The sequence below is a fragment of the Alosa pseudoharengus genome, unplaced genomic scaffold (assembly GCF_046254945.1).
Source record: "Alosa pseudoharengus isolate Yale_2024_CS ecotype anadromous, Long Island Sound unplaced genomic scaffold, YU_APseudo_1.1 YU_APseudo_1.1_scf_2, whole genome shotgun sequence".
Lineage (NCBI taxonomy): Eukaryota > Metazoa > Chordata > Actinopteri > Clupeiformes > Clupeidae > Alosa > Alosa pseudoharengus.
Genome location: NW_027468663.1, coordinates 11578936 through 11598187, shown reverse-complemented (window position 1 = coordinate 11598187; position 19252 = coordinate 11578936). Strand labels below are relative to the sequence as shown.

Here is a 19252-nt window from a genome sequence, read left to right as displayed (position 1 = left end):
ACTGATTACCTGACTGACAGACCACAGGTTGTGAGAATGAAAGGGTGTGTGTCTGAACAGGTAGTCAGTCGCATAGGAGCACCACAAGGGACTGTGTTGTCTCCTTTTCTTTTCACACTGTACACCTCAGACTTGCAAAATACCGATGCATTTATTTGACATATCGCGCGTTGCGCCGTTAAAGGGAATGACAGATGTCATTCTCATTGGTTTAAAATGATGTTACGCCCCAAACACACCCATATGACTGATTAAAAGACCTAGGAACACCTTGTTACGCCATGCGCTCCACTTTTGATAACGAAACCCCTCCCAATGTGAACTGGACATCCTACTAAATTTGAATAGACTTTTGACGAGTGACGATGCACTTTAGAATGTCATGATGGGGCCCCTTGTCTTTAATGTGGCTAAGACAAGGGAAATGGTGGTGGACTTTCGTAAGGCCAGGCCTGAGCTAAATACCATATCAATACTGGGTGAGGAAGTTGTTGAGAACTACAAATATGTGCGGGTTCTTATAGACAATAAACTGGATTGGAGGTACAGCACTGAGGCTGTATACATAAGTATATATACTCTTTTGATCCCGTGAGGGAAATGTAACCCAATCCGTGAATTAGTGAAACACACTCAGCACAAAGTGAACACACAGTGAGGTGAAGCACACACTAATCCTGACGCAGTGAGCTGCCTGCTACAGCAGCGCTCAGGGAGCAGTGAGGGGTTAGGTGCCTTGCTCAAGGGCACTTCAGTTGTTCCTACTGGTCAGTGTTCGAACCGGCAACCCTCCGGTTACAAGTCCGAAGCGCTAACCAGTAGGCCACAGCTGCCCCAAAGAAGTGTCAGAGCAGATTTTTTGAGAAAGCTTAGGTCATTTAATGTGTGGTCATGGTAAAAAACATATATATATATATATTGTGTTTCCCATAGCCAGAAAAGGTGAAATATTTATTAATTTTACATTTGTATCTCATCTGGTTCAATCCCTTTTCAGGTGGCGGCCATATTGGATTTGGCAGCCATCTTGGTCCTAGGGGCCATTGGCTCCGGCGTCCTCGCTAAATAATTTCAGTATGCCCTCAGCTGCATCCATGCCAAATTTTGTGCTTGTAGATAAATTGGCGAAAACAATGGGGTGTAAGGCCATGTTGGAATTGGAGGATTAAGGGGTCCAGATATACTGAGTCATAAATATAAACATTTATATGTGTTTCCCATGATCAATTAAGCTGAAAAAGACATCAAGTTTGTATTTGCAGCTCATGTGGTTCAAAACGGAACCCTTTTCGGGCAGCGGCCATATTGGATTTGGCTGCCATCTTGGCCCCAAGGGTCTCTGGCTCCGGCGCCCTAGCTAAATCATTTCAGTATAACTTGAGCTACATTTGTGCCAAATTTGGCGCTTTTAGAAGAAATTGCGCGAAACGACCTATTTATGTGCTTAAAGGAGAATTCCGGTGTGATTTTGACCTAAAGTGTTTTGAAACAGGATACCGAGTGGCAGATTCCAAAAATAATTCCGTGGAAATGCATGGATTCCAGTTGCTGCTACTGGAAGAAACTGTAATCCATGCATTTCCACAGAATTATTTTTGGAATCTGATCCCTTATCATACCTGTTCATTCTTACTCGTCGCTAGACTTATCGTGACTAAATTCAAGATGGCTGCAAACGCTAAACTTCGTGAAGATACTGTCTGTATAAATCGTCTTGTAAATAAACTACCAGTGCTTTTTCAAAGTTCTCAATGTCTCGTTTTAAATGTCAGGGCCCTCGGAAGTCTATCAATGAAGTGTTGAGATACATTGAGCCTCGTAAATGGTGTAAAACAGTGATTTATTTGCATGGCTATGCCGATGCCGAGGCACCACCATTGACCGCCTTGTTGGTAGCATCGGCTAACTAGCGCCAGATTTCGGAGTGCAGGGGACAAGCCGAGATGGGCTATGAGACATACGTTCACACTCGGTATCATGTTTCAAAACACTTTAGGTCAAAATCACACCGGAATTCTCCTTCAAGGCCCCCCACTAATAAACACAGCAGTGATGACTATTTGGATGAAGTCTGAAATAAGGAGGTTGATGACAAACACAGGGGTCACATGGTCTGCTCTGACCAGGTGTCGTAATGCATAAATGGCTGCGATGATTCCTGGCAGCCCGATGATGAAGATGATCCAATCCACTGTGATACCAAAAATGTGTGAGTAGTAGATTAGATCTGTGTGTGTAAGTGGACAGAAACCTGTTCTGTTGGCCATTGTCTTTCTTCAGATGCCAGATAGGTTAGTTTCCTGTAGGTAATATATGGATTGGTATCAGAAAAGATGAAGGATTATGTAGTCTATGATAATATGCTCCACTGCATTTCTAGTAAAAGAAAATTGCACTCACCCTCATATACTTGGACTCTTTGTCCACTGTTTGGACAAAGCATCAGCAATGGCACACTCACCTGACTTCTTTATTCTTGTGAATTTTTATGAGGCAAGCAAAAGGACCACCTTTTTTTATTAGATGAAACCATTGGTTGTGTCAGTAAATTGCATCATGGATACATGCAAAATGGTGTTAACATATGAATATGACATGAATTTGCATCTGTTTGTCTTCTTCAGTTCTGCCCTGACCGTTGGCCTTTTTGTGCTGTGCTAAGGTGATAAGGTGAAATAATACAAAGCTATCACAAGCTTTTACTGTTTGCAAAACAGTTGTGTTGTATACAGAAATATTATTGTGCATCTTTGACCTCATACATACAAATGTGTTACTATTTCAGTCACTTTTATGATGTCCATAGGTATAAGTGTGTTTATGTAACCAACTACAGGCCCTACAGTAAAGCATATTCTATATCCAGTATTTTATGTTATACACAGGATAAGATGGAAACTTTGTTGTGTTGTGGTTAGGAACTACCTAACAACCTTCCAAAGTATTATAACTAGGGCTGTCAAAATAACTGATTAAAAAAAATAGCGCAGATTAATCGATTATGTATGACCTTTGACCCACGCCGTTCTAGTCAGTAACCATTAGACTGTAAAATGAAGGCGAGAGAAGAAAATTTGCTGCCTAGATCATTGATTGGAACATTTACTTTTAAAAAACAGCCTGATGGTGTTGCTAAAAATAAAGTGTTGATTAAAATAAAGTCCCCTGCAACAAGGAATTTGCATATCATCAGAGTTCGTCAACTCTAAAGTCGCACATAATGCAAAGAAATAGTGTTGACATTGAGGGGAGTGTTAATTTCTTTTCATTGTGTCCCCTAGGTTAAATCTGTGGCTTGAAATGCCTTGTATGTGAAAAAAAACTTCTTCCCGAAGCACTTTTGAATTTATTTCCTCAGCATATTAGGTCATATCATAGATTATTATGGCCATTATTTGAACAGTGAAAATAATAATAAAAGAGTTTTTTAACTTTAATGTCACTAATGCTGATTATATTGAATGATTCAATACTTTCACAGCAAAATATATGTGATTAATTTAGATTAATTAATCACAGAGTATGTAATTAATTTGATTACATTTTTAATCGATTGACAGCCCAAATGATAAAACTACATTGTGCCCTGTAACCATCACACACTTCAAGATACTACCTCACTGACAAACACACAGCGTGTGTGTGCGCATGTTATTATATTAAAGGCCAGTAAGATGGGTTTTGATTTCAAATGACCATAAGCCAAAGGGTCCAATTTTAGCGGTCTAAAACACATGGGCTGGCGAAAAGCTTAATTAGATTTAGTGGTCTAGTCCACATTGGGAGTGGTTTTGTTATCAAACGTCTGGTGGATGGAGCAACAAAGCGTTCCTAAGTTTCTTAAAGGGATACCAGGCAAGCCTGATGCTTTTTCTCTACGAAGCTCCTCCTACCGTCTGTACGTGTCAATACGTGTGCGAGCCCTTGCTCGGTCTGAAGCTCTTTTCCTTTTCTTTGCATCTTCCGTCAAGGGTTTTCGCCCTCTTCTTCGCCGGCTCTGGAATTATACACACGTTTGCAACAATTGCTAGCGTTTCGTTAGCCTGCATCTGTGCTGGGGATGCAGGATGTAAAAACTGATCCTGTTTCTCGCTATGTCTGAGACTTTGTGAGACTGAAGGTTGGCGGGTAGGATACACTGAACTTGCAAGTGGGATATTCTTCCTACGTGCAGTAGGGGCGGGCGAGAGAGTCTTCATTCGGCCTGTAATGAGTCATTTAACCATATACCGACTTACGGGCGTAACATCATTTAAACCAATGAGAATGACATCTGTCATACCCTTTAACAGCAAGCAGCGCAACTTCAAACAGCGCATCGGTATGTAGTCAGGAGCGCATTTGAAGGAATCTGCTTGAACCGTATGGAACAGATATTCAACTAAACCATGCTTTACTAAAACCTAGCAGAGTATATAGCCTACCCGCATCTGCACTTGTCTATTATTTGAACTCATTGGCAAAGTGAAACTAACTTCACTGTGCTGTGTTATAGCCTATACAGTTACTTTCACTATTGACTGACAATAGGTTACCGTCGAAAACATATCCTGAAAAAAATACACTTACCCCAATAATGTTCAAATGAATGTTTAAAAAACCTAAGGACATTTATCAGAAGAGTTGCTGCTTAGCCCTCATTTTGTGACAGTGCGTCTTCAGCTGTGCTCCATATGTGCCTCTCATCTAATCACTTTTAACAGTCATTACCAATTTGCAAATGATGGTGAATAACTACTCATTGTGAGATGTATTTCGTAATATCTTTATCATAATTATGTTTCCCATTGTAATTGTGTAATTTCTAATGTTTTGCATGGATGACACTGACCCCTTTGGTATCAGTTTTGAGATCATCCATTCCGCCCGCCGGTATGATTGCGATGCTAAGCGTATAAGCTAAGCACGTGTTTGGCATGGTAGCTTGTCGTGGTCCTGGAATGCCTGAAGCGGAGATCGTGATAGAGCTATGGCCGCTTGCACTCCTTGATAAGGAGGGATAATTTTGCGAGCGCTGCAGCGTGTGACGTATGGATAAGGAGGCCGACTTAAATATCCTGGCGGCGGAAGACAGGTGAGTTAATTGCTGTCAATCATCCCTAAGGGCTCCTCCCGAACTTTGTTTAGAAAACATAATTTCACTAGTTCGCTCGTCGGTGTGATTAATATGCTGAGGGTATAAGCTAAGAGTGTGTTTGGTAGCTGGCCGCGGTCCTGGAATGCCTGAAGTGTAGATCGCGATGGATGCTTGCACCCCAAAAGAGCAGAAAGGAAGGCCACTACCGAAATACATTAGCGCCTGCTTAGCAAAATCATAGATCCACTAGATTGGAGTGGATGTACAGTAGGACTGATAGGCATCTGAGGACCAACGGCTCAGTATTTTGATTGCTGCTCTGATAGGCCGATGCATGCGGCTGTGGTAGCAGCTCCTGTCCTGAATGAATGCACAGAGTAGCGGTCTGTGGGAACCAGATTTGACAAGGATAGATTTTAAAAGAGTCTGGAACCTGTGACGAGTAATGGGAACCCTTCGTCTGAGATGAAGAGCGGGCTAGTAGGCGATGCTTGAGCTGACCGATATGAGATGTAGTGTGATGGGTATTGAAAAGCTGAGGATCTGAGGCAGAGTTGAACATGAATATGGAGTGTCCTTTTCAGAACTGATCGGTTTACTCTGTTTGGTAGTAAACCTAATTGTGTCCTGGTCTAACGCTCAAGATCTGCAATGGGTAGCCATCGGGAATGAAATGAGACGAGGGGCATGTAAACTCACTACACCTCAGCAGAGTTTTGTGACATGAACCCCTTGCGAAGTATAGCGAGGCAGGTAGCAAGTATTGGATCTTCATTGCGTTTGCTCAGCACAGCAGTGGACATTCGTGTATTGCATAACCGTGGGAACGATGGATGTCAGGGTTCAGAGGAGTCGATGCAGGACCTGTTGTTGCATGGGTCTCAGGGTTCAGCAGAGCTGCTGCTGCGAGGGTCTCGGGTTTCAGCTGAGACGTTGCTGCATGGTCTTGGGGCTCAGAAGAGCCGTCATTAGATGGGTCCTGGACCTTGGCAGAGCTGTTCCTAAATGGGCCTTTGGGCTCGGCGGAGCCGTTGTTGCCTGGGTCCTGGGATTCAGAGGAGCTGTTGCTGCATGGGTCTTGGAGCTCGGCGGAGCCGACGTTGCATGGGTGTTCACTGTGTGTTTCACTAATTCACGGATTGGGATAAATGAAGAGACCGAATTTCACTCACAGGATCAAAAGAGTATATATACTTATACTTATACTTCATTCCGTCCTATCTGTGGCAGCCTTAAATAATTCAACCTGGGCTGTTAGAATACCATTACCTGATAAAATATCAAATATTCAGCATGATACAACACATAATACATGATAGGCACACACACACACACACAGGCACACACACACACACACACACACACACACACACACACACACACACACATATATGTAAGAGATAATGTATAGAACGCCGGTCATTATTGGGAAAATAAGTCCCAACGGGGCGAACCGGACCCCGACGCGCAGCGAGATCTCGCAAAAGTACATCGTTTTTTTTTCCTTCATGTTTTTTTCCCCATGACTTTTTTTTTTTTTTTAACCCATGTTTTTTTCCCCATGTCACCTGGGGGGCTCCATAGATGAGTGCTGTCAACTTAAAAGTTCAAATTTGTTCAAGTAACACTGACGATTAGAGTACTATTAACTTTTTTTCATTTTTGAGTGTTTACAAATCAAAAACATTGTTTTACTTGTACTGTTCGGTTTTACAGTGTACGCTAAACTTACATCCACTGCATATCTAACGTTAACGTTAAATTCCATAAGATACACACAGTGCAGCCCATATAAGCCTTTGCATGGCCAGCCTTTAAAGTTCTCCCTAAAATTATTTTTTACTTAGCATCCTACCCTTGAACAGATTAGTCTTCTGTATGGCAACAACATGTCTCTGCTATTAATATCATATCACTGGTGCTGGAAGTTTATTATGTATAAAGAAAATGAATGTTGTTGCACCTCTGTGGTCCAGGTAACCAATCTCTCTCACACTACACTCACATTTACATTTACAGAAATCATTTAGCAGACTATCCAAATAAAAGGGCCATTGTCCATGAAGCAGCTTGCGGTGAAGTGCTTTGCTTAAGGGCTGAACGGTGGAAGCCAGGAATTGAATCCACAACTTTTCAGGCTATGTGCTCACCCCCTTAACTACTGCGTGTACGCACACACACACACACACACACAAACACACACACACACATACACACAAAGCTCAAAAGAAGTGTCAAGCTGGCCAATGTCCCTGGATTTCTTTACATCCCCTATTATACTTTGACAAGAAAAAAAAAAATATACCATGGCTGATCTCTCTCAGACCAGGTGAGCCCACTGGATTAACAGGGCAGAAAACCTCATGTTTGAGAATGGAGTACAATGTACTCACAAGTAGCCTAACCCACATAAATGCAAAGAGAGAATATTTCTATCAACATTCTTGTAGACACACGGCGTGACCACTGGCACACACTCACATACCGGTACCACACAAACACCCTCCCTCTCCATAGTGGCACTCCCCTTTACCCCCTCACTCCTCCTCTCCGATGGTTATTGGGTCATGTGACCATTGTGGCTCAGTAGCTCCTGCGCTCATAGGTCAGCCTGTCAGTTTAAGTAGACATATAGAGTAGGATAAGCTTGCCTTAGCGTACTCCCTCACACAGACCACGTCTGTGCGCTGCTTCACTGGGATCACGCTTGATGGTGACCGAACTCTGACAGACATCACTGGTTGGATCCAGTCAGGTAGGCTTCCTACTGAAGTCAGCTGTCTCTTGAATGCAAGGCATGTCTAGACATGTTGAGGTTGGGCCAGATGATGGGCTGGAACTTCCAAGCACATGTAGCCAAGGTGTAGAGCTGCAGGACAGCTGGGAGTGGGGGCCGGGGGAGGGCTGATCTCTTGATCCTTAAGGTGAGACAGGCAGGGATTGAGGCTTGAGGCGAGGTGATAAATGTGTTGTCAGGTTAGTATTACAGCCTGTTGTGAAACATGGACTGGACGGAAGTTTTCCAAGGATATAATTCACGGAATAAGCTCAGTTTTTTTTATTTAACATTCCTCAAGGAATTCTTACTAGTTTTCTTCTCCTGACATGGGGCTGATGAATGAATAGAAAAGTCCTTATAAACAGGATTAAGCTTAATGTAAGGGCAGATTAAACAAGTCTTTGGACCTAGAACAGCAGACTGATTAGTAGTACTTTACACTGCCTTAATACTTTCCATAACAGTATGTTGTAAATAAATGTCAGACACACAAGAGCCCTAGAATGTAACATTGTATGCCCTGAGTTAAAAAAAGTTTTGTATCCCACTTATGCAACTTGTTTTTCTTGTATATATGTTGGTATTTGTAGATGCCCGCAGATTTGTAGATGTCTGGTTATGTTGCTGATCGGATCATATATGGCCACAACAACAAAGAAGAGAATTGGAGAATTTGTAGGTAGAGAACCCATAATGAGTGTGGAGGGGGGTGGGTCTGGGTCGCCAGATACCACTTTTGAGGCTTGTGGAGGTGTTGTGGGCCTATTCAATAAAGCATAGATGAAGGAAGGTGCTTGTAGAGGGAGATCAGCTTCACAGAAGAGAACTTCTGACGGCAAATTTGAGGAAAAGTTGGTAAACCACCCTTCATACCTAATTTGAGGGTGCTGATTCTGAATATTTTGTTTACCAAGCTCAATTCTCAGTTCTAAGCTGCATAATCAGCATTTTAACATAAAATAGCGATTATTTTTGCTTATTTTTCCCTAAATTGGGTTGATTTCAAAAGTAATCACTAAAACCAAATAAACGTGTTCTTTACATACATGTTTGAGCATTAAATAAGCCATAATATAGTTTATTAACGTATTTAATGGGAACATGATTACAGTTAACATGTAATAAACTCGGAAATTCTAATCAAAACACAACCATATTTTTATTGCTAACATAGTGAGTCACTCGTGGTGTTTAATGCATTTCATCACAATAACAAATTGCACAGATAACCTTGAACTCAGAATATATCCTACAGTACATATGAACTATAGATAGCGGCAATAAGCCTAATGCAGAACTGCATCTACCGTCAGCAACAACCGTCAAGTAAAAAACATTTTACTTCTAGTAACACTGGATTTGGTATGTGTACTTGCCTCCATACTAGCGCTTGATAATGTGCTCTTCTAATATGCCATTGAGCAGCATCACTTGTTGGTGGTAGAGCCTCCGATCCTCGACATCTAGAAAAACAGAGTGGCTCTGGCATAGTTATCACGATACCAAAATTATGACTTTGATACAATACCTGCCATAAATATCTACTCGATACTGAAGCGATATCCAAATCCTAAAATATCTGGAAAAGGAAGGCCGCAGGCCTCCTCCAAGTGTATAGAGTCATTTGTGTTGAATTTGGTGCACTTTTGGTCAATTCTGGGTTTCAAACTTCTAAGTACTGTAGTCAGTAAAATAGAAGTTTGTGTGTGATTAAGTCCTTTATTGTTTGTTATAGCTCATTTATATTGTGTGATGTTTTGGCAATAAATTACCTTTAAATAGCCAAAGTAGGCTAGATCAAGGTCAGTGTTCAAATTACTGCATGCAAATCACTTAATGCTATGCAGAAGAGCCTAATCTTTAGGCCATCTGATGTAGGCTACCCTAGGCCTTCCTGTGTTTATGGGATTTCTTTGACAGTTGCAAAGGGAAAAAGTGTAGATAGTCTTCTTTTCTCCCAGTGTAATTTAATAAGTATGTCTCAACCACTCTTTGGGTCTTAATCAGATATGACTACACCATTATTACATTACATTACATTACATTACATTTGGCTGACACATTTTTAACCAAAGCGACTAACAACATGGTAACAGTTAAGTTTTAAAGCAACTCTCTCAACAACTGGGTCTTCAGGAGTTTTTTGAAAATGGAAAGGGATGACCCTGCCCTTGTAGGAACTGGCAGTGTGTTCCACCAACGAGGAACAACAGATGAGAAAAGTTTGGATTGGCCTGTCTATTTCTTTGATAGTCAACATCATTTGCTACCACATAACAAATACCAAAGAACAATACAAAAGTTTCTTACAAACTTTCCTGCATACTTCTTTAATGTGCTGCAATCAGATGGGTGCCCTAAAGACATAACTAGATCTTGAGCATCTATTACCAGTGTTGAAAGACTTTTTTTTTAAGTGATCACTACTGGACATTCGACATTGCTAGACAGCACTTGAGTGAGGATGACTTATTTCCACTTCACAAATAACCATCGCTATCTGCAATAGCTACAGTACAGGGACATTAATCAGTTCATAGCTGAGGATTTATCCTAGGTCCACTTCCCTTTCAGCATCATATGCAGTAATGATGCACTGGAGAATGTTTCTTTTTGTTGCACTATAAAGGATATCTTGTCTAAATTATATTTTTATTTGAAAATAATGCAATCTCCATAGCACTCTTCAGCAACCCTCAAACATGCACACTCTTCCATTTTTTTGCATGGCTGGGATTTAAATGATAGGAAAGAGCACCAGTGATGTTTTATCTAGGCAAGCACAGTCGCCTTTACAGTAAAAAAAAATACAGTGTAAATCCTCTGTAAAGACTGACAACTCTTCATAATAGTTAGTGGCAAAATACTTTCTACAGAAAAATGAGCAGTCACCTACTATTCTATCAATTTATTATCAAGGAATCTATGTTGCTTCTAAACGTCATACTGAATTTTAGCTATTATTTCAATTTATATTTTAATTTTATCTTATTTTCATTTGCTACTTGAGGGTCATTGGGGTAATTCCTATCCTGTCCTACAACATATCTGATACATAAAGAGTATATTAATGCCTTATTTTTTGCAATTCCTACGATATCTGATGGCAAAACCAAAAAGTATGTGAATTATGCTAACTATGCTAATTAGCAAGCTTAAAACTCAAAATTGAGCTTGGTAAACAAAATATTTGAATTCAGCACCCTCAAATTGTGTGAAATAGCCCCTTTACCGACTTTTCCTCAAATTTGCCAACAGGACTTTTTCTGAACGTTTGTTAGCTATCTGCTCTCCCTCTACTGCTTGATAACCCCCAGTGAAATGCTCTCGAAGGCTGTTCTGTTGGCGATGTTTTTTTGCCCACAAAGGTTGTGTAAGTGATTTTGTTTTTGACAGTAAATAGGCTTGGTTGTTGACTGGCCGCTGTGTGAAATCCCCTACAGGCACTAGGAATTTAACATTGAAATATGTTTCCTCAGAATGAGAAACATACAATTATTGCTGTAGGAACAGATATGTCCTAAAGACCTCTCTACACACACACCCTGAAACTACTCTAGTAAACTGCATTTTGTTTTTCAACTTTATGTTTATTAGACAAAATGAAACATTAAATCAATATGACATTTTCCTTCTACATTCTGACTAATACAAATCCAAAGCCTTTTATTCCACCTGAAGATAATACTATACTTTAATAAACCACCTGAAGACCCAATCTGGTAAACTGTATAATACTATAATAAACCACCTGAAGACCCAATCTGGTAAACTGTATAATACTATAATAAACCACCTGAAGACCCAATCTGGTAAACTGTATAATACTATACTTTAATAAACTTTAATAAACGTAATAACGTTCTCCTCCATCTCTGCTCTCTTTCCCGACACAGCCGTTGGCATGGGCTCCATGGAGGAGGAGCTCACCTGCCCCATGTGCCGCGATCTCTTCAACAAGGCCCACTTGCTGCCCTGCGGCCACAGCTTCTGCCCTGCCTGCGTGCGGGAGGCCTGGGCCCCCAGAGGCACGGGGCAGGAGGGCAGGAAGGGCCGCTTCACCTGCCTGCAGTGCCAGGAGGAGCTGCGCGTGGTCCTGTGCGACAGCTGCCCGCCCGGGTGCGAGAAGGAGCGGGCCGCTGCGGTCAAGACCTGCCTGCGCTGCGAGGTCTCCCTGTGTGCCCAGCACCTGCAGCCACACCTGGACTGCCCCGCCTTCAGCTCACACCTGCTGGTGGAGCCGCTGGGAGACCTGTCCCGCCGGAGGTAGGCAGCAAACTAGCATACGGTAAAGCTCAGGCTACGTTTGGTCATCAGTGTTACTTTGGGACAAGAGCACACAATCTGGAGCCAAGCACCCCCACCCCAACCTCTGCTGTTTCCCGATTGGATCTGCACCATGGTTGTGAATTCTACAGTCACAAGGCTTTGGATTAGTTTTTAGAGGTTTCGGCCACATCCTAGACAATTATTCCTCTCAGCCACATTCAACCAAAATATTGTACACAGTTCTGTGTACACTGATGTCTCTTGATTTTTGGTACACATATTGTTTTGGTGCAGTAGGATTATAGGTTTTTTGAAGGTGTGTTGTGTCTCTCCTGACAGCCTGTTTCCACCACAGGTGTCCTCAGCATAAGGAACTGTTCCGCTACTTCTGCAGTGACGACAGCCTGTACCTGTGTGCTGACTGTATCCTGGATGGGGCTCATCAACAGCATCGTGTCAGGGCCCTGAAAAAGGTGGAGGAGGAATTTAAGGTGGGTTCAGATCCTGCCGAGGGTCACAACAAGACAAAATTGAGTTTAAGACAAGACAACAAGACAAAATTGGGTTTAACAATCTTTTATGTCAATCAAACCGAAAATGTGTGTTATGTATGTGCATGTATATACATGCATATTAGTTCTGATTTGCATTCTGTCTGTAGTGTACATTAAGAGGCCTTCTTCAGAAAGCACAAGATAAAATGAAAGACGGGGAGAAGATTCTCAAGGACCATGAAAAAACATTACGTACATTGAATGTAAGCTTTTTCTGTATTTGTTACATTTGCTGTATCTTTTTAAAATGATTTATTGCATGTAAAACCACATACCACATGACTTGACTTCGCAAAATCATGAAACACTGGTTTGCCTGTGAAGTCATTTGGGCCTTGTATGTAAAGCCTTGGGTTGGGGTTGGGTTGCTGTCCCCCTCAGGAGTCTGTGGAGACGGATCAGGCCCAGGCGGATAGGCTGAGCTCCGGGCTCCAGCTGCACGTGGAGCGGCTGGTGTTGGCTCTCAGAGAGAGCACCCAGCACGAGAGGCAGGACGCCCTGCAGACCCTGCAGGAGGACGGTGGCCGCCTCAGGGCCGACCTCACCCAAACCCAGGCCATCTACCACTACGTGACCGCGCTCCTGGACGAGAGAGACCCCTTCCTGCTCGTCTGGGTGAGGACTCGACTCATAGCACATGGAAAGCAGAGACAGAGTCTGATTCTAATTCAGTACACTTTTTGTAAAATTCAGCTAATTACATGTTGCTACAGATCATAGAAATGAGAGTTGTCATTTAACTGGCTATTGCCAGAGTCATGGACCACACATTTAAATTGTTTTAAAAGTTTAAATCAGTAGTACTATGACTATGTTTTCATGACCACTCTGAAAAGTTTCATGTCAGGTTGTATCTTCTGGCTCTTACTACTGGTATATTTGTATCTTCTAGGCATTACAGTGCGATGACTCAAAGTAAGTCAATAATATGTAGAATAAAGAGTTTAGAATTATTATTGTACTGTAAAGTTTAAATAGGCTAAAGATGGAAGTTCTTGCTGTGGTTTTGTATAGTTGTAGGGATGTTTAGGTGTGTGTGTGTGTGTGTGTGTCTGTCTTTCAGTCTGAGTGAAAGAGAGTACCGGTGTGTGTGAGGCAGCGCCTTTAAGATGTTTTTTTCTTTGTGTGCAGACTGATGAATGATCTGAATTTGGCAATGTTCAGCCCGAGACCAGCGAACATAGACCGCAAGCGCATTCTCGAGTACTTGGAGCACAAGTACCGCGAATTCATCACAGCCACCCTGCGCTGCCTGAGCGACCTCAAGAGAGAGCTGTGTAGGTGCTTCAACAGTTACAGAAGAGAGAGAGAGAGAACTCAGGCCTCACATGGTTCTGCTCATAGTTTCTATCTGAGGGTGTCTCAATTCTGCTCATCAGCCTCTACCCTCCCATCAGTGGCTGAACACAGATATTTGTGGCCATTGTCATTTTCATCATACTAACCTTAATCAGGTGTGCTTGATAGCAGTGATAGATAGAACACTTTCAGTGCAGGGCAGGGCATGGGGAGGGGGGAGGGGGGAGGGAGAGAGGTCCTTAGGGGAGGGATTAGGAACTGAAGGTCAGCAACCTCTGTGTCTCACTTCTCCCTTCCTTGCCTCTGTCTTTGTCGTTCAGTGAGCAGCCCCCTCAGTCTGGACCAAAACTCGGCTCACCCTCTCCTGAGCATCTCTGTGGACCTGCGGACAGCCGAGCGGGTTAAGATCCGCAGACAGCGTCCGGTCCACCCTGACCGCTTCGACCACTGGTCTCAGGTGTTGTCCTTGCAGGTCTTCTCGTCGGGAACACACTACTGGGAGCTGGAGGTCGTGGGCTTCTGGGACATAGCAGTGACCTACCCAAGCATCGAGAGGAAAGGGAAACTGGGCACAGCCTTTGGCAATAACAAGGTGGGAAATCCAGCTCTGAATAGGCTATGCATCAACTTCCTACTGTATTTTTCATTCTATTACCACTATACATTTAATATACATCATTATCAATTTCAATTTTGTTATCTCTTGAATATCTCTTCAAATGAATATAATGTGTTCTAGAAGGGGCTATCAATCAATCAATCAATCAGATTTATATAGCACGTTTAAACATACAAGCAAACATATAACAAATAAAACAGAGGCAGGCCATACAAAACACATCATAAAGCAGACGATACAAATACACGAAAGAGACAACAGTACAAGCAGGGCTCGTACTTGAGATTGGCCTTCAGCTCCGTCAGTAACCCCTGCGTGGCCGATCTAAGGGACCTAACATTAGAGTAGGGGGAGAGGCTATAGGCTATATAGGTTTATATGTTTTTCTAGAAGAAGGGGCTACATAGTTTTGTTTTTGGATTATTCTGGGGGGTTATACAGTTGAGGTGTCTGGAAGGATTGACATGCATGGTCCTTTTGTTCAATGCCAGCATTTCCATAATGATTGACAGGTGTCTTGGAGTCTTACACAGCAGCATGACCGGAAACTGGCGGCATGGCACAACCGCCGGAAGGTCCGTCTCTCCGCACAGATGACCGGCAACCGCGTGGCCCTGGCCCTGGACTACGAGGCGGGCACCATCACCTTCTCAGAGGTAGGACCGTACTCTAGGCTGGCCCATCTGCACACCTTCAGCACCACCTTCACCCAGCCCGTGTGCCTGGGCTTCGGCCTCTACAAGCCCGACCTCCACAGTCGCATCTCCATCGTCAGGATGTCCCCAACCAAACAGACTCCCCCGCCAAGTCAGGACTCTGCACAAAGCAAGGGGTGCTCAGTCTAACTCCTGAAGACCTGACATCTACCATCATTACTGCAGCCACAACTGTTTGAAATCAACATGGCGTGATCTTGAATATTCAGTGCAGTTCATAACAACTTACATGTGTAAACCTAATCAAGAGGGCACTGATACAGGAAGAGTGGGGGCTGGACACCCAGTGGGAGGATCCTGGCCTAGAGCTAGACTGAGAGGCACTGCTCTAAAGGACACAAGATTCTGTCCCTACCTGTCAAATTGCCCTACACAATGCACACAGATGAGACTGTCAATGTTTTGTTATAATGACCATCTACATCCAAAATTTCAGTTAGGCTTGTAACCAACAGAGGGGTGGGGACCTTTTTGGAGGCAGTATCCAAATCTACCACAAGGTGGTGACATGTCATATATTTTTGCTTGTCTCACTATGTAGGATAGCATTAGTTTTGGTTCTAATTTTTGGGGAGTTAAATTTTGCCTTTGCATGGAAAACAGGCAAAGTATAATTTATCATGTCTGTGAACCATGACGTTTAAGCTTTTAATTAAAAAATAAATAAATAAACATCCATTTATATGGACATTAACAACCTTGAGTGAGTGAACAGGCTGTCTAGATTCTAGATTCATAGAAATGTCAGAGTCTTGTTTGTGTTCAGGTAAATGTGATGTGCCTGTCATTGATTTTGTCTATGTAAATCATGTCTGTAATTGTTTTAAAGCCAAATATATTCACACCTGTGAATGTAGGATGTTTAAACGGTACGAAAAGGGCTATGTGTACTGTGTGTAGTGTGTGTGTGTGTGTGTGTGTGTGTGTGTGTGTGTGTGTGTGTGTGTGTGTGTGTGTGTGTGTTTGTGTGTGTGTGTGAGTGAGAGAGAGAGAGAGAGACAGACTGTGGGAGGGTGTTTTTTAGGGGAGGGTCCAGTGGCTGATGTGGTGAGTAGGGCTGTGGCAGATCTTACAAATCAAAGGCTATTCCATCTCTCTGGAGGACTGGTACACGGAGCTCACGGGCACTACACTGGACGTCCATCAAATTGAAACAGGTGAATTCACACTTTAATACTTTAATCATGGTCTTTGTTGGTAGGTTTTATGTCTTCAATTGCAAATTGTTTGAAGTGAATTCTTATGTTAAGGTAGGAAATGGAATGACACTTAATGGGAAGACACATTCCATATCACTTTTTTTGTCTTGTTTGCAGTTATGGATTTGATCTGACCTGATTTGTTGCGTTGTGTTGGATCGCTATAAAACGGGCCGTTAAAGGTGTAGAAAGTATTCTAATGCTATTCATATGTTCACACTTAATGATCTCAACAGTTTGAAGCTTCAAGGATGTAAATGACTGATGGTAAATTGAATGAAATCATAACTGGTCAATTATGACAATGTCGAAATTCTTTCCAAGCACAGAAACTGATGTTAAAATCTGGAACTGAAATAAAATGTTGAATCATGTTTTTGAAATTACATTCTCCTCATTTAGGAAGAATAGACTTTAAAAGATGATTAATGAACAGTCACGGTGAATTGAAAAGAAAGGTGGATAGCCTGTGTATACGTGGGAGGGCAGTGTGGGGGGGTGGAGGGAGGGGGGCATGTTGTGGAACGTCAGGAGGGAGGGAAAGCGTGTGAAAGACAGATGGTCTCTCAGTGGAGTTGTTCCTTTTTCTCTCTCTCTTTCTCACTCCCTCCTGGCTGGTTTCACCCTCTTGCTGACAACAATCCAGAGCGTTACCTCATGCCCTCCTCCTCTTCCGCCTTTCTCTCTCTCTCTCTCTCTCCCTCACTATCCCTCCTTTTTGCCCACTGCAGCTTCTCCTCACCTGTTCTGCTGTCATGAGAACCCACCTATAACTCCAGCACTCCCCCCCTCTCTCTCTCTCTCTCTTCTTTCCTTCCTTCCCCTGTTTTTAACAGGCCTTGTTCAGGATGATGGCTGATATCAACTGAGGCGTTTAAGCCCATTACCTTCCTTAGTCTTTGTCACAAGTTAAATAGGAGACCCTTTGATCCAGAGAAATGGACAAAGATAGGTGTGCTTGAGGGAAGAAACAAAAACGTATTATTCAGAAATTGCTGAAATCTGTACCACACGTTTTGTGCATTGTGTGTGGAATAATTTTATCCAGATAATATTCATATTTTGGCACCTCTGAAATAGGTGGGGTTTTTGTCTAGCAGCCTGTTGACAATTTTCAGGCCTAAAGTGCTTCCTCATATGATTGTAGCAATTTGTTTTAAGTGCAGTTAGCCCAAAATCTTGACCAAAATAACTGAAGTCTACATTAGTCACAAGGCAGTTGTATGAATGCTGTAAAGAGCACTTGCCTGCACACATCATAGAGAATAATTGAGTCACTCCCAGGTGAAGCTGCAGTGAATTAGAGATCCCATGGCCACTCTGTGGATGACGTGGCGTCGGCAGGCTGGGCCGTGTGGTCAGACTGCTGGGCTGATGCTGACCGTGCTCCTGGGCCTACTGCTGCTGCCACTGCCACTGTGGGGGCCTCGTGGAGTGTGTGCCCAGAACGACACGGAGCCCATCGTGCTGGAGGGAAAGTGCCTGGTGGTGTGCGACTCCACCCCGTCCTCGGAGCCCGCTGGCAACGCCCTGGGTATGTCAGTGCGCTCGGGCACCGGGAGGGTGGCCTTCTCTGTCACCCGACAGACCAACCATGAACCCACAGACATGAGCAATCGCACCATGATCATTTATTTTGATCAGGTGAGCAGGTTATTCTAAAATCTCACATGGACGTCATATCTGATGACATGAGCTCTGTATTAATTTGGATGTTTATGGCTTTCAGCCACTGTCTTAATAGTTATCTCTCTTTGCCTCTTCTTCTCCAACCAAGATATTGGTGAATGTGGGTAGTCACTTTGACCAAGAGAGCAGTGTCTTTTTGGCTCCTCGAAGAGGCGTGTACAGTTTCAATTTCCACGTGGTAAAGGCATACAACAGGCAAACCATACAGGTGAGAAATCCTCATCGCAACAGAGAAAACTACTTGAAAACAACTACACTTGTTACGAAGGCGTCCTATAAAAATGTCCTTCTTCATGTACACAGACAGATCAAATCTCAAGATATTCTCATTTGATATTTAACCGCACAGATGAATGAATGACTCAGTGACCCTTTATTGTCCTAGGTGAGCCTGATGCTGAATGGCTGGCCTATGATATCTGCCTTCGCAGGGGACCAGGATGTGACAAGAGAGGCGGCCACCAACGCTGGCCTGGTGATTATGGAGCGAGGGGATAAGGCCTACCTCAAGCTGGAGAGAGGAAACCTGATGGGGGGCTGGAAGTACTCTACCTTCTCTGGCTTCTTGGTCTTTCCCCTATAGAGGAAGAAGGGGTGGAAGGTGTAGGGGGGTAGAAGAGTTAGGGACAGTTTCAATAAAAAAAAGATGTATCATCCTTATAACGTTAATGAAAGAAGTCTCACAGACAGAAATTAAGATCTGCAATGACATATTCAGAAGGTCAACACAGAAAGCCAGAACGTTACAATCAGATGATTCTTTGTCTGTGCACTCTTGGTGAATTATAGATATTGGATTAGGTTTGGTTGACAGGTGCATGATCTATTGGAATTATATTTCTGCGGATATAATTTCCTGCTGAAATTTCCAAATTTGCCTGGTAAAATTCACAAGCCATGTAGCAGTGCATAAGATGGTGGTTCAGGACAATTGACTAAGTCCTTTATTATTTATTTCCTGAATAAAACCATCTGAAATTGAATACCAGAAATTAAGTGTAAGATGGTTTGTCTTTTCAAAGCATCTTAAAAAGTCCCCCCCCCCCCCCCC

The 19252-nt window shown here is 42.9% G+C and overlaps 2 protein-coding genes across 2 annotated transcripts; both read left to right on the top strand.

Moving 5' to 3' along the window:
* Positions 1-7740: 7740 nt before the first annotated feature.
* Positions 7741-16886, top strand: trim110 (tripartite motif containing 110). Its single transcript, XM_076295773.1, has 9 exons — positions 7741-7832; positions 11753-12122; positions 12481-12616; positions 12787-12882; positions 13061-13294; positions 13572-13594; positions 13811-13956; positions 14299-14570; positions 15110-16886. Exons 2-9 carry the CDS (start codon positions 11761-11763, stop codon positions 15440-15442), a joined length of 1602 nt encoding a protein of 533 aa, XP_076151888.1. The 5' UTR covers positions 7741-7832; positions 11753-11760; the 3' UTR covers positions 15443-16886.
* Positions 16887-17886: 1000 nt separating this feature from the next.
* On the top strand, positions 17887-18784 carry cbln12 (cerebellin 12). The gene is made up of 3 exons (XM_076295772.1): positions 17887-18156; positions 18290-18409; positions 18587-18784. Exons 1-3 carry the CDS (start codon positions 17887-17889, stop codon positions 18782-18784), a joined length of 588 nt encoding a protein of 195 aa, XP_076151887.1.
* Positions 18785-19252: the final 468 nt, after the last annotated feature.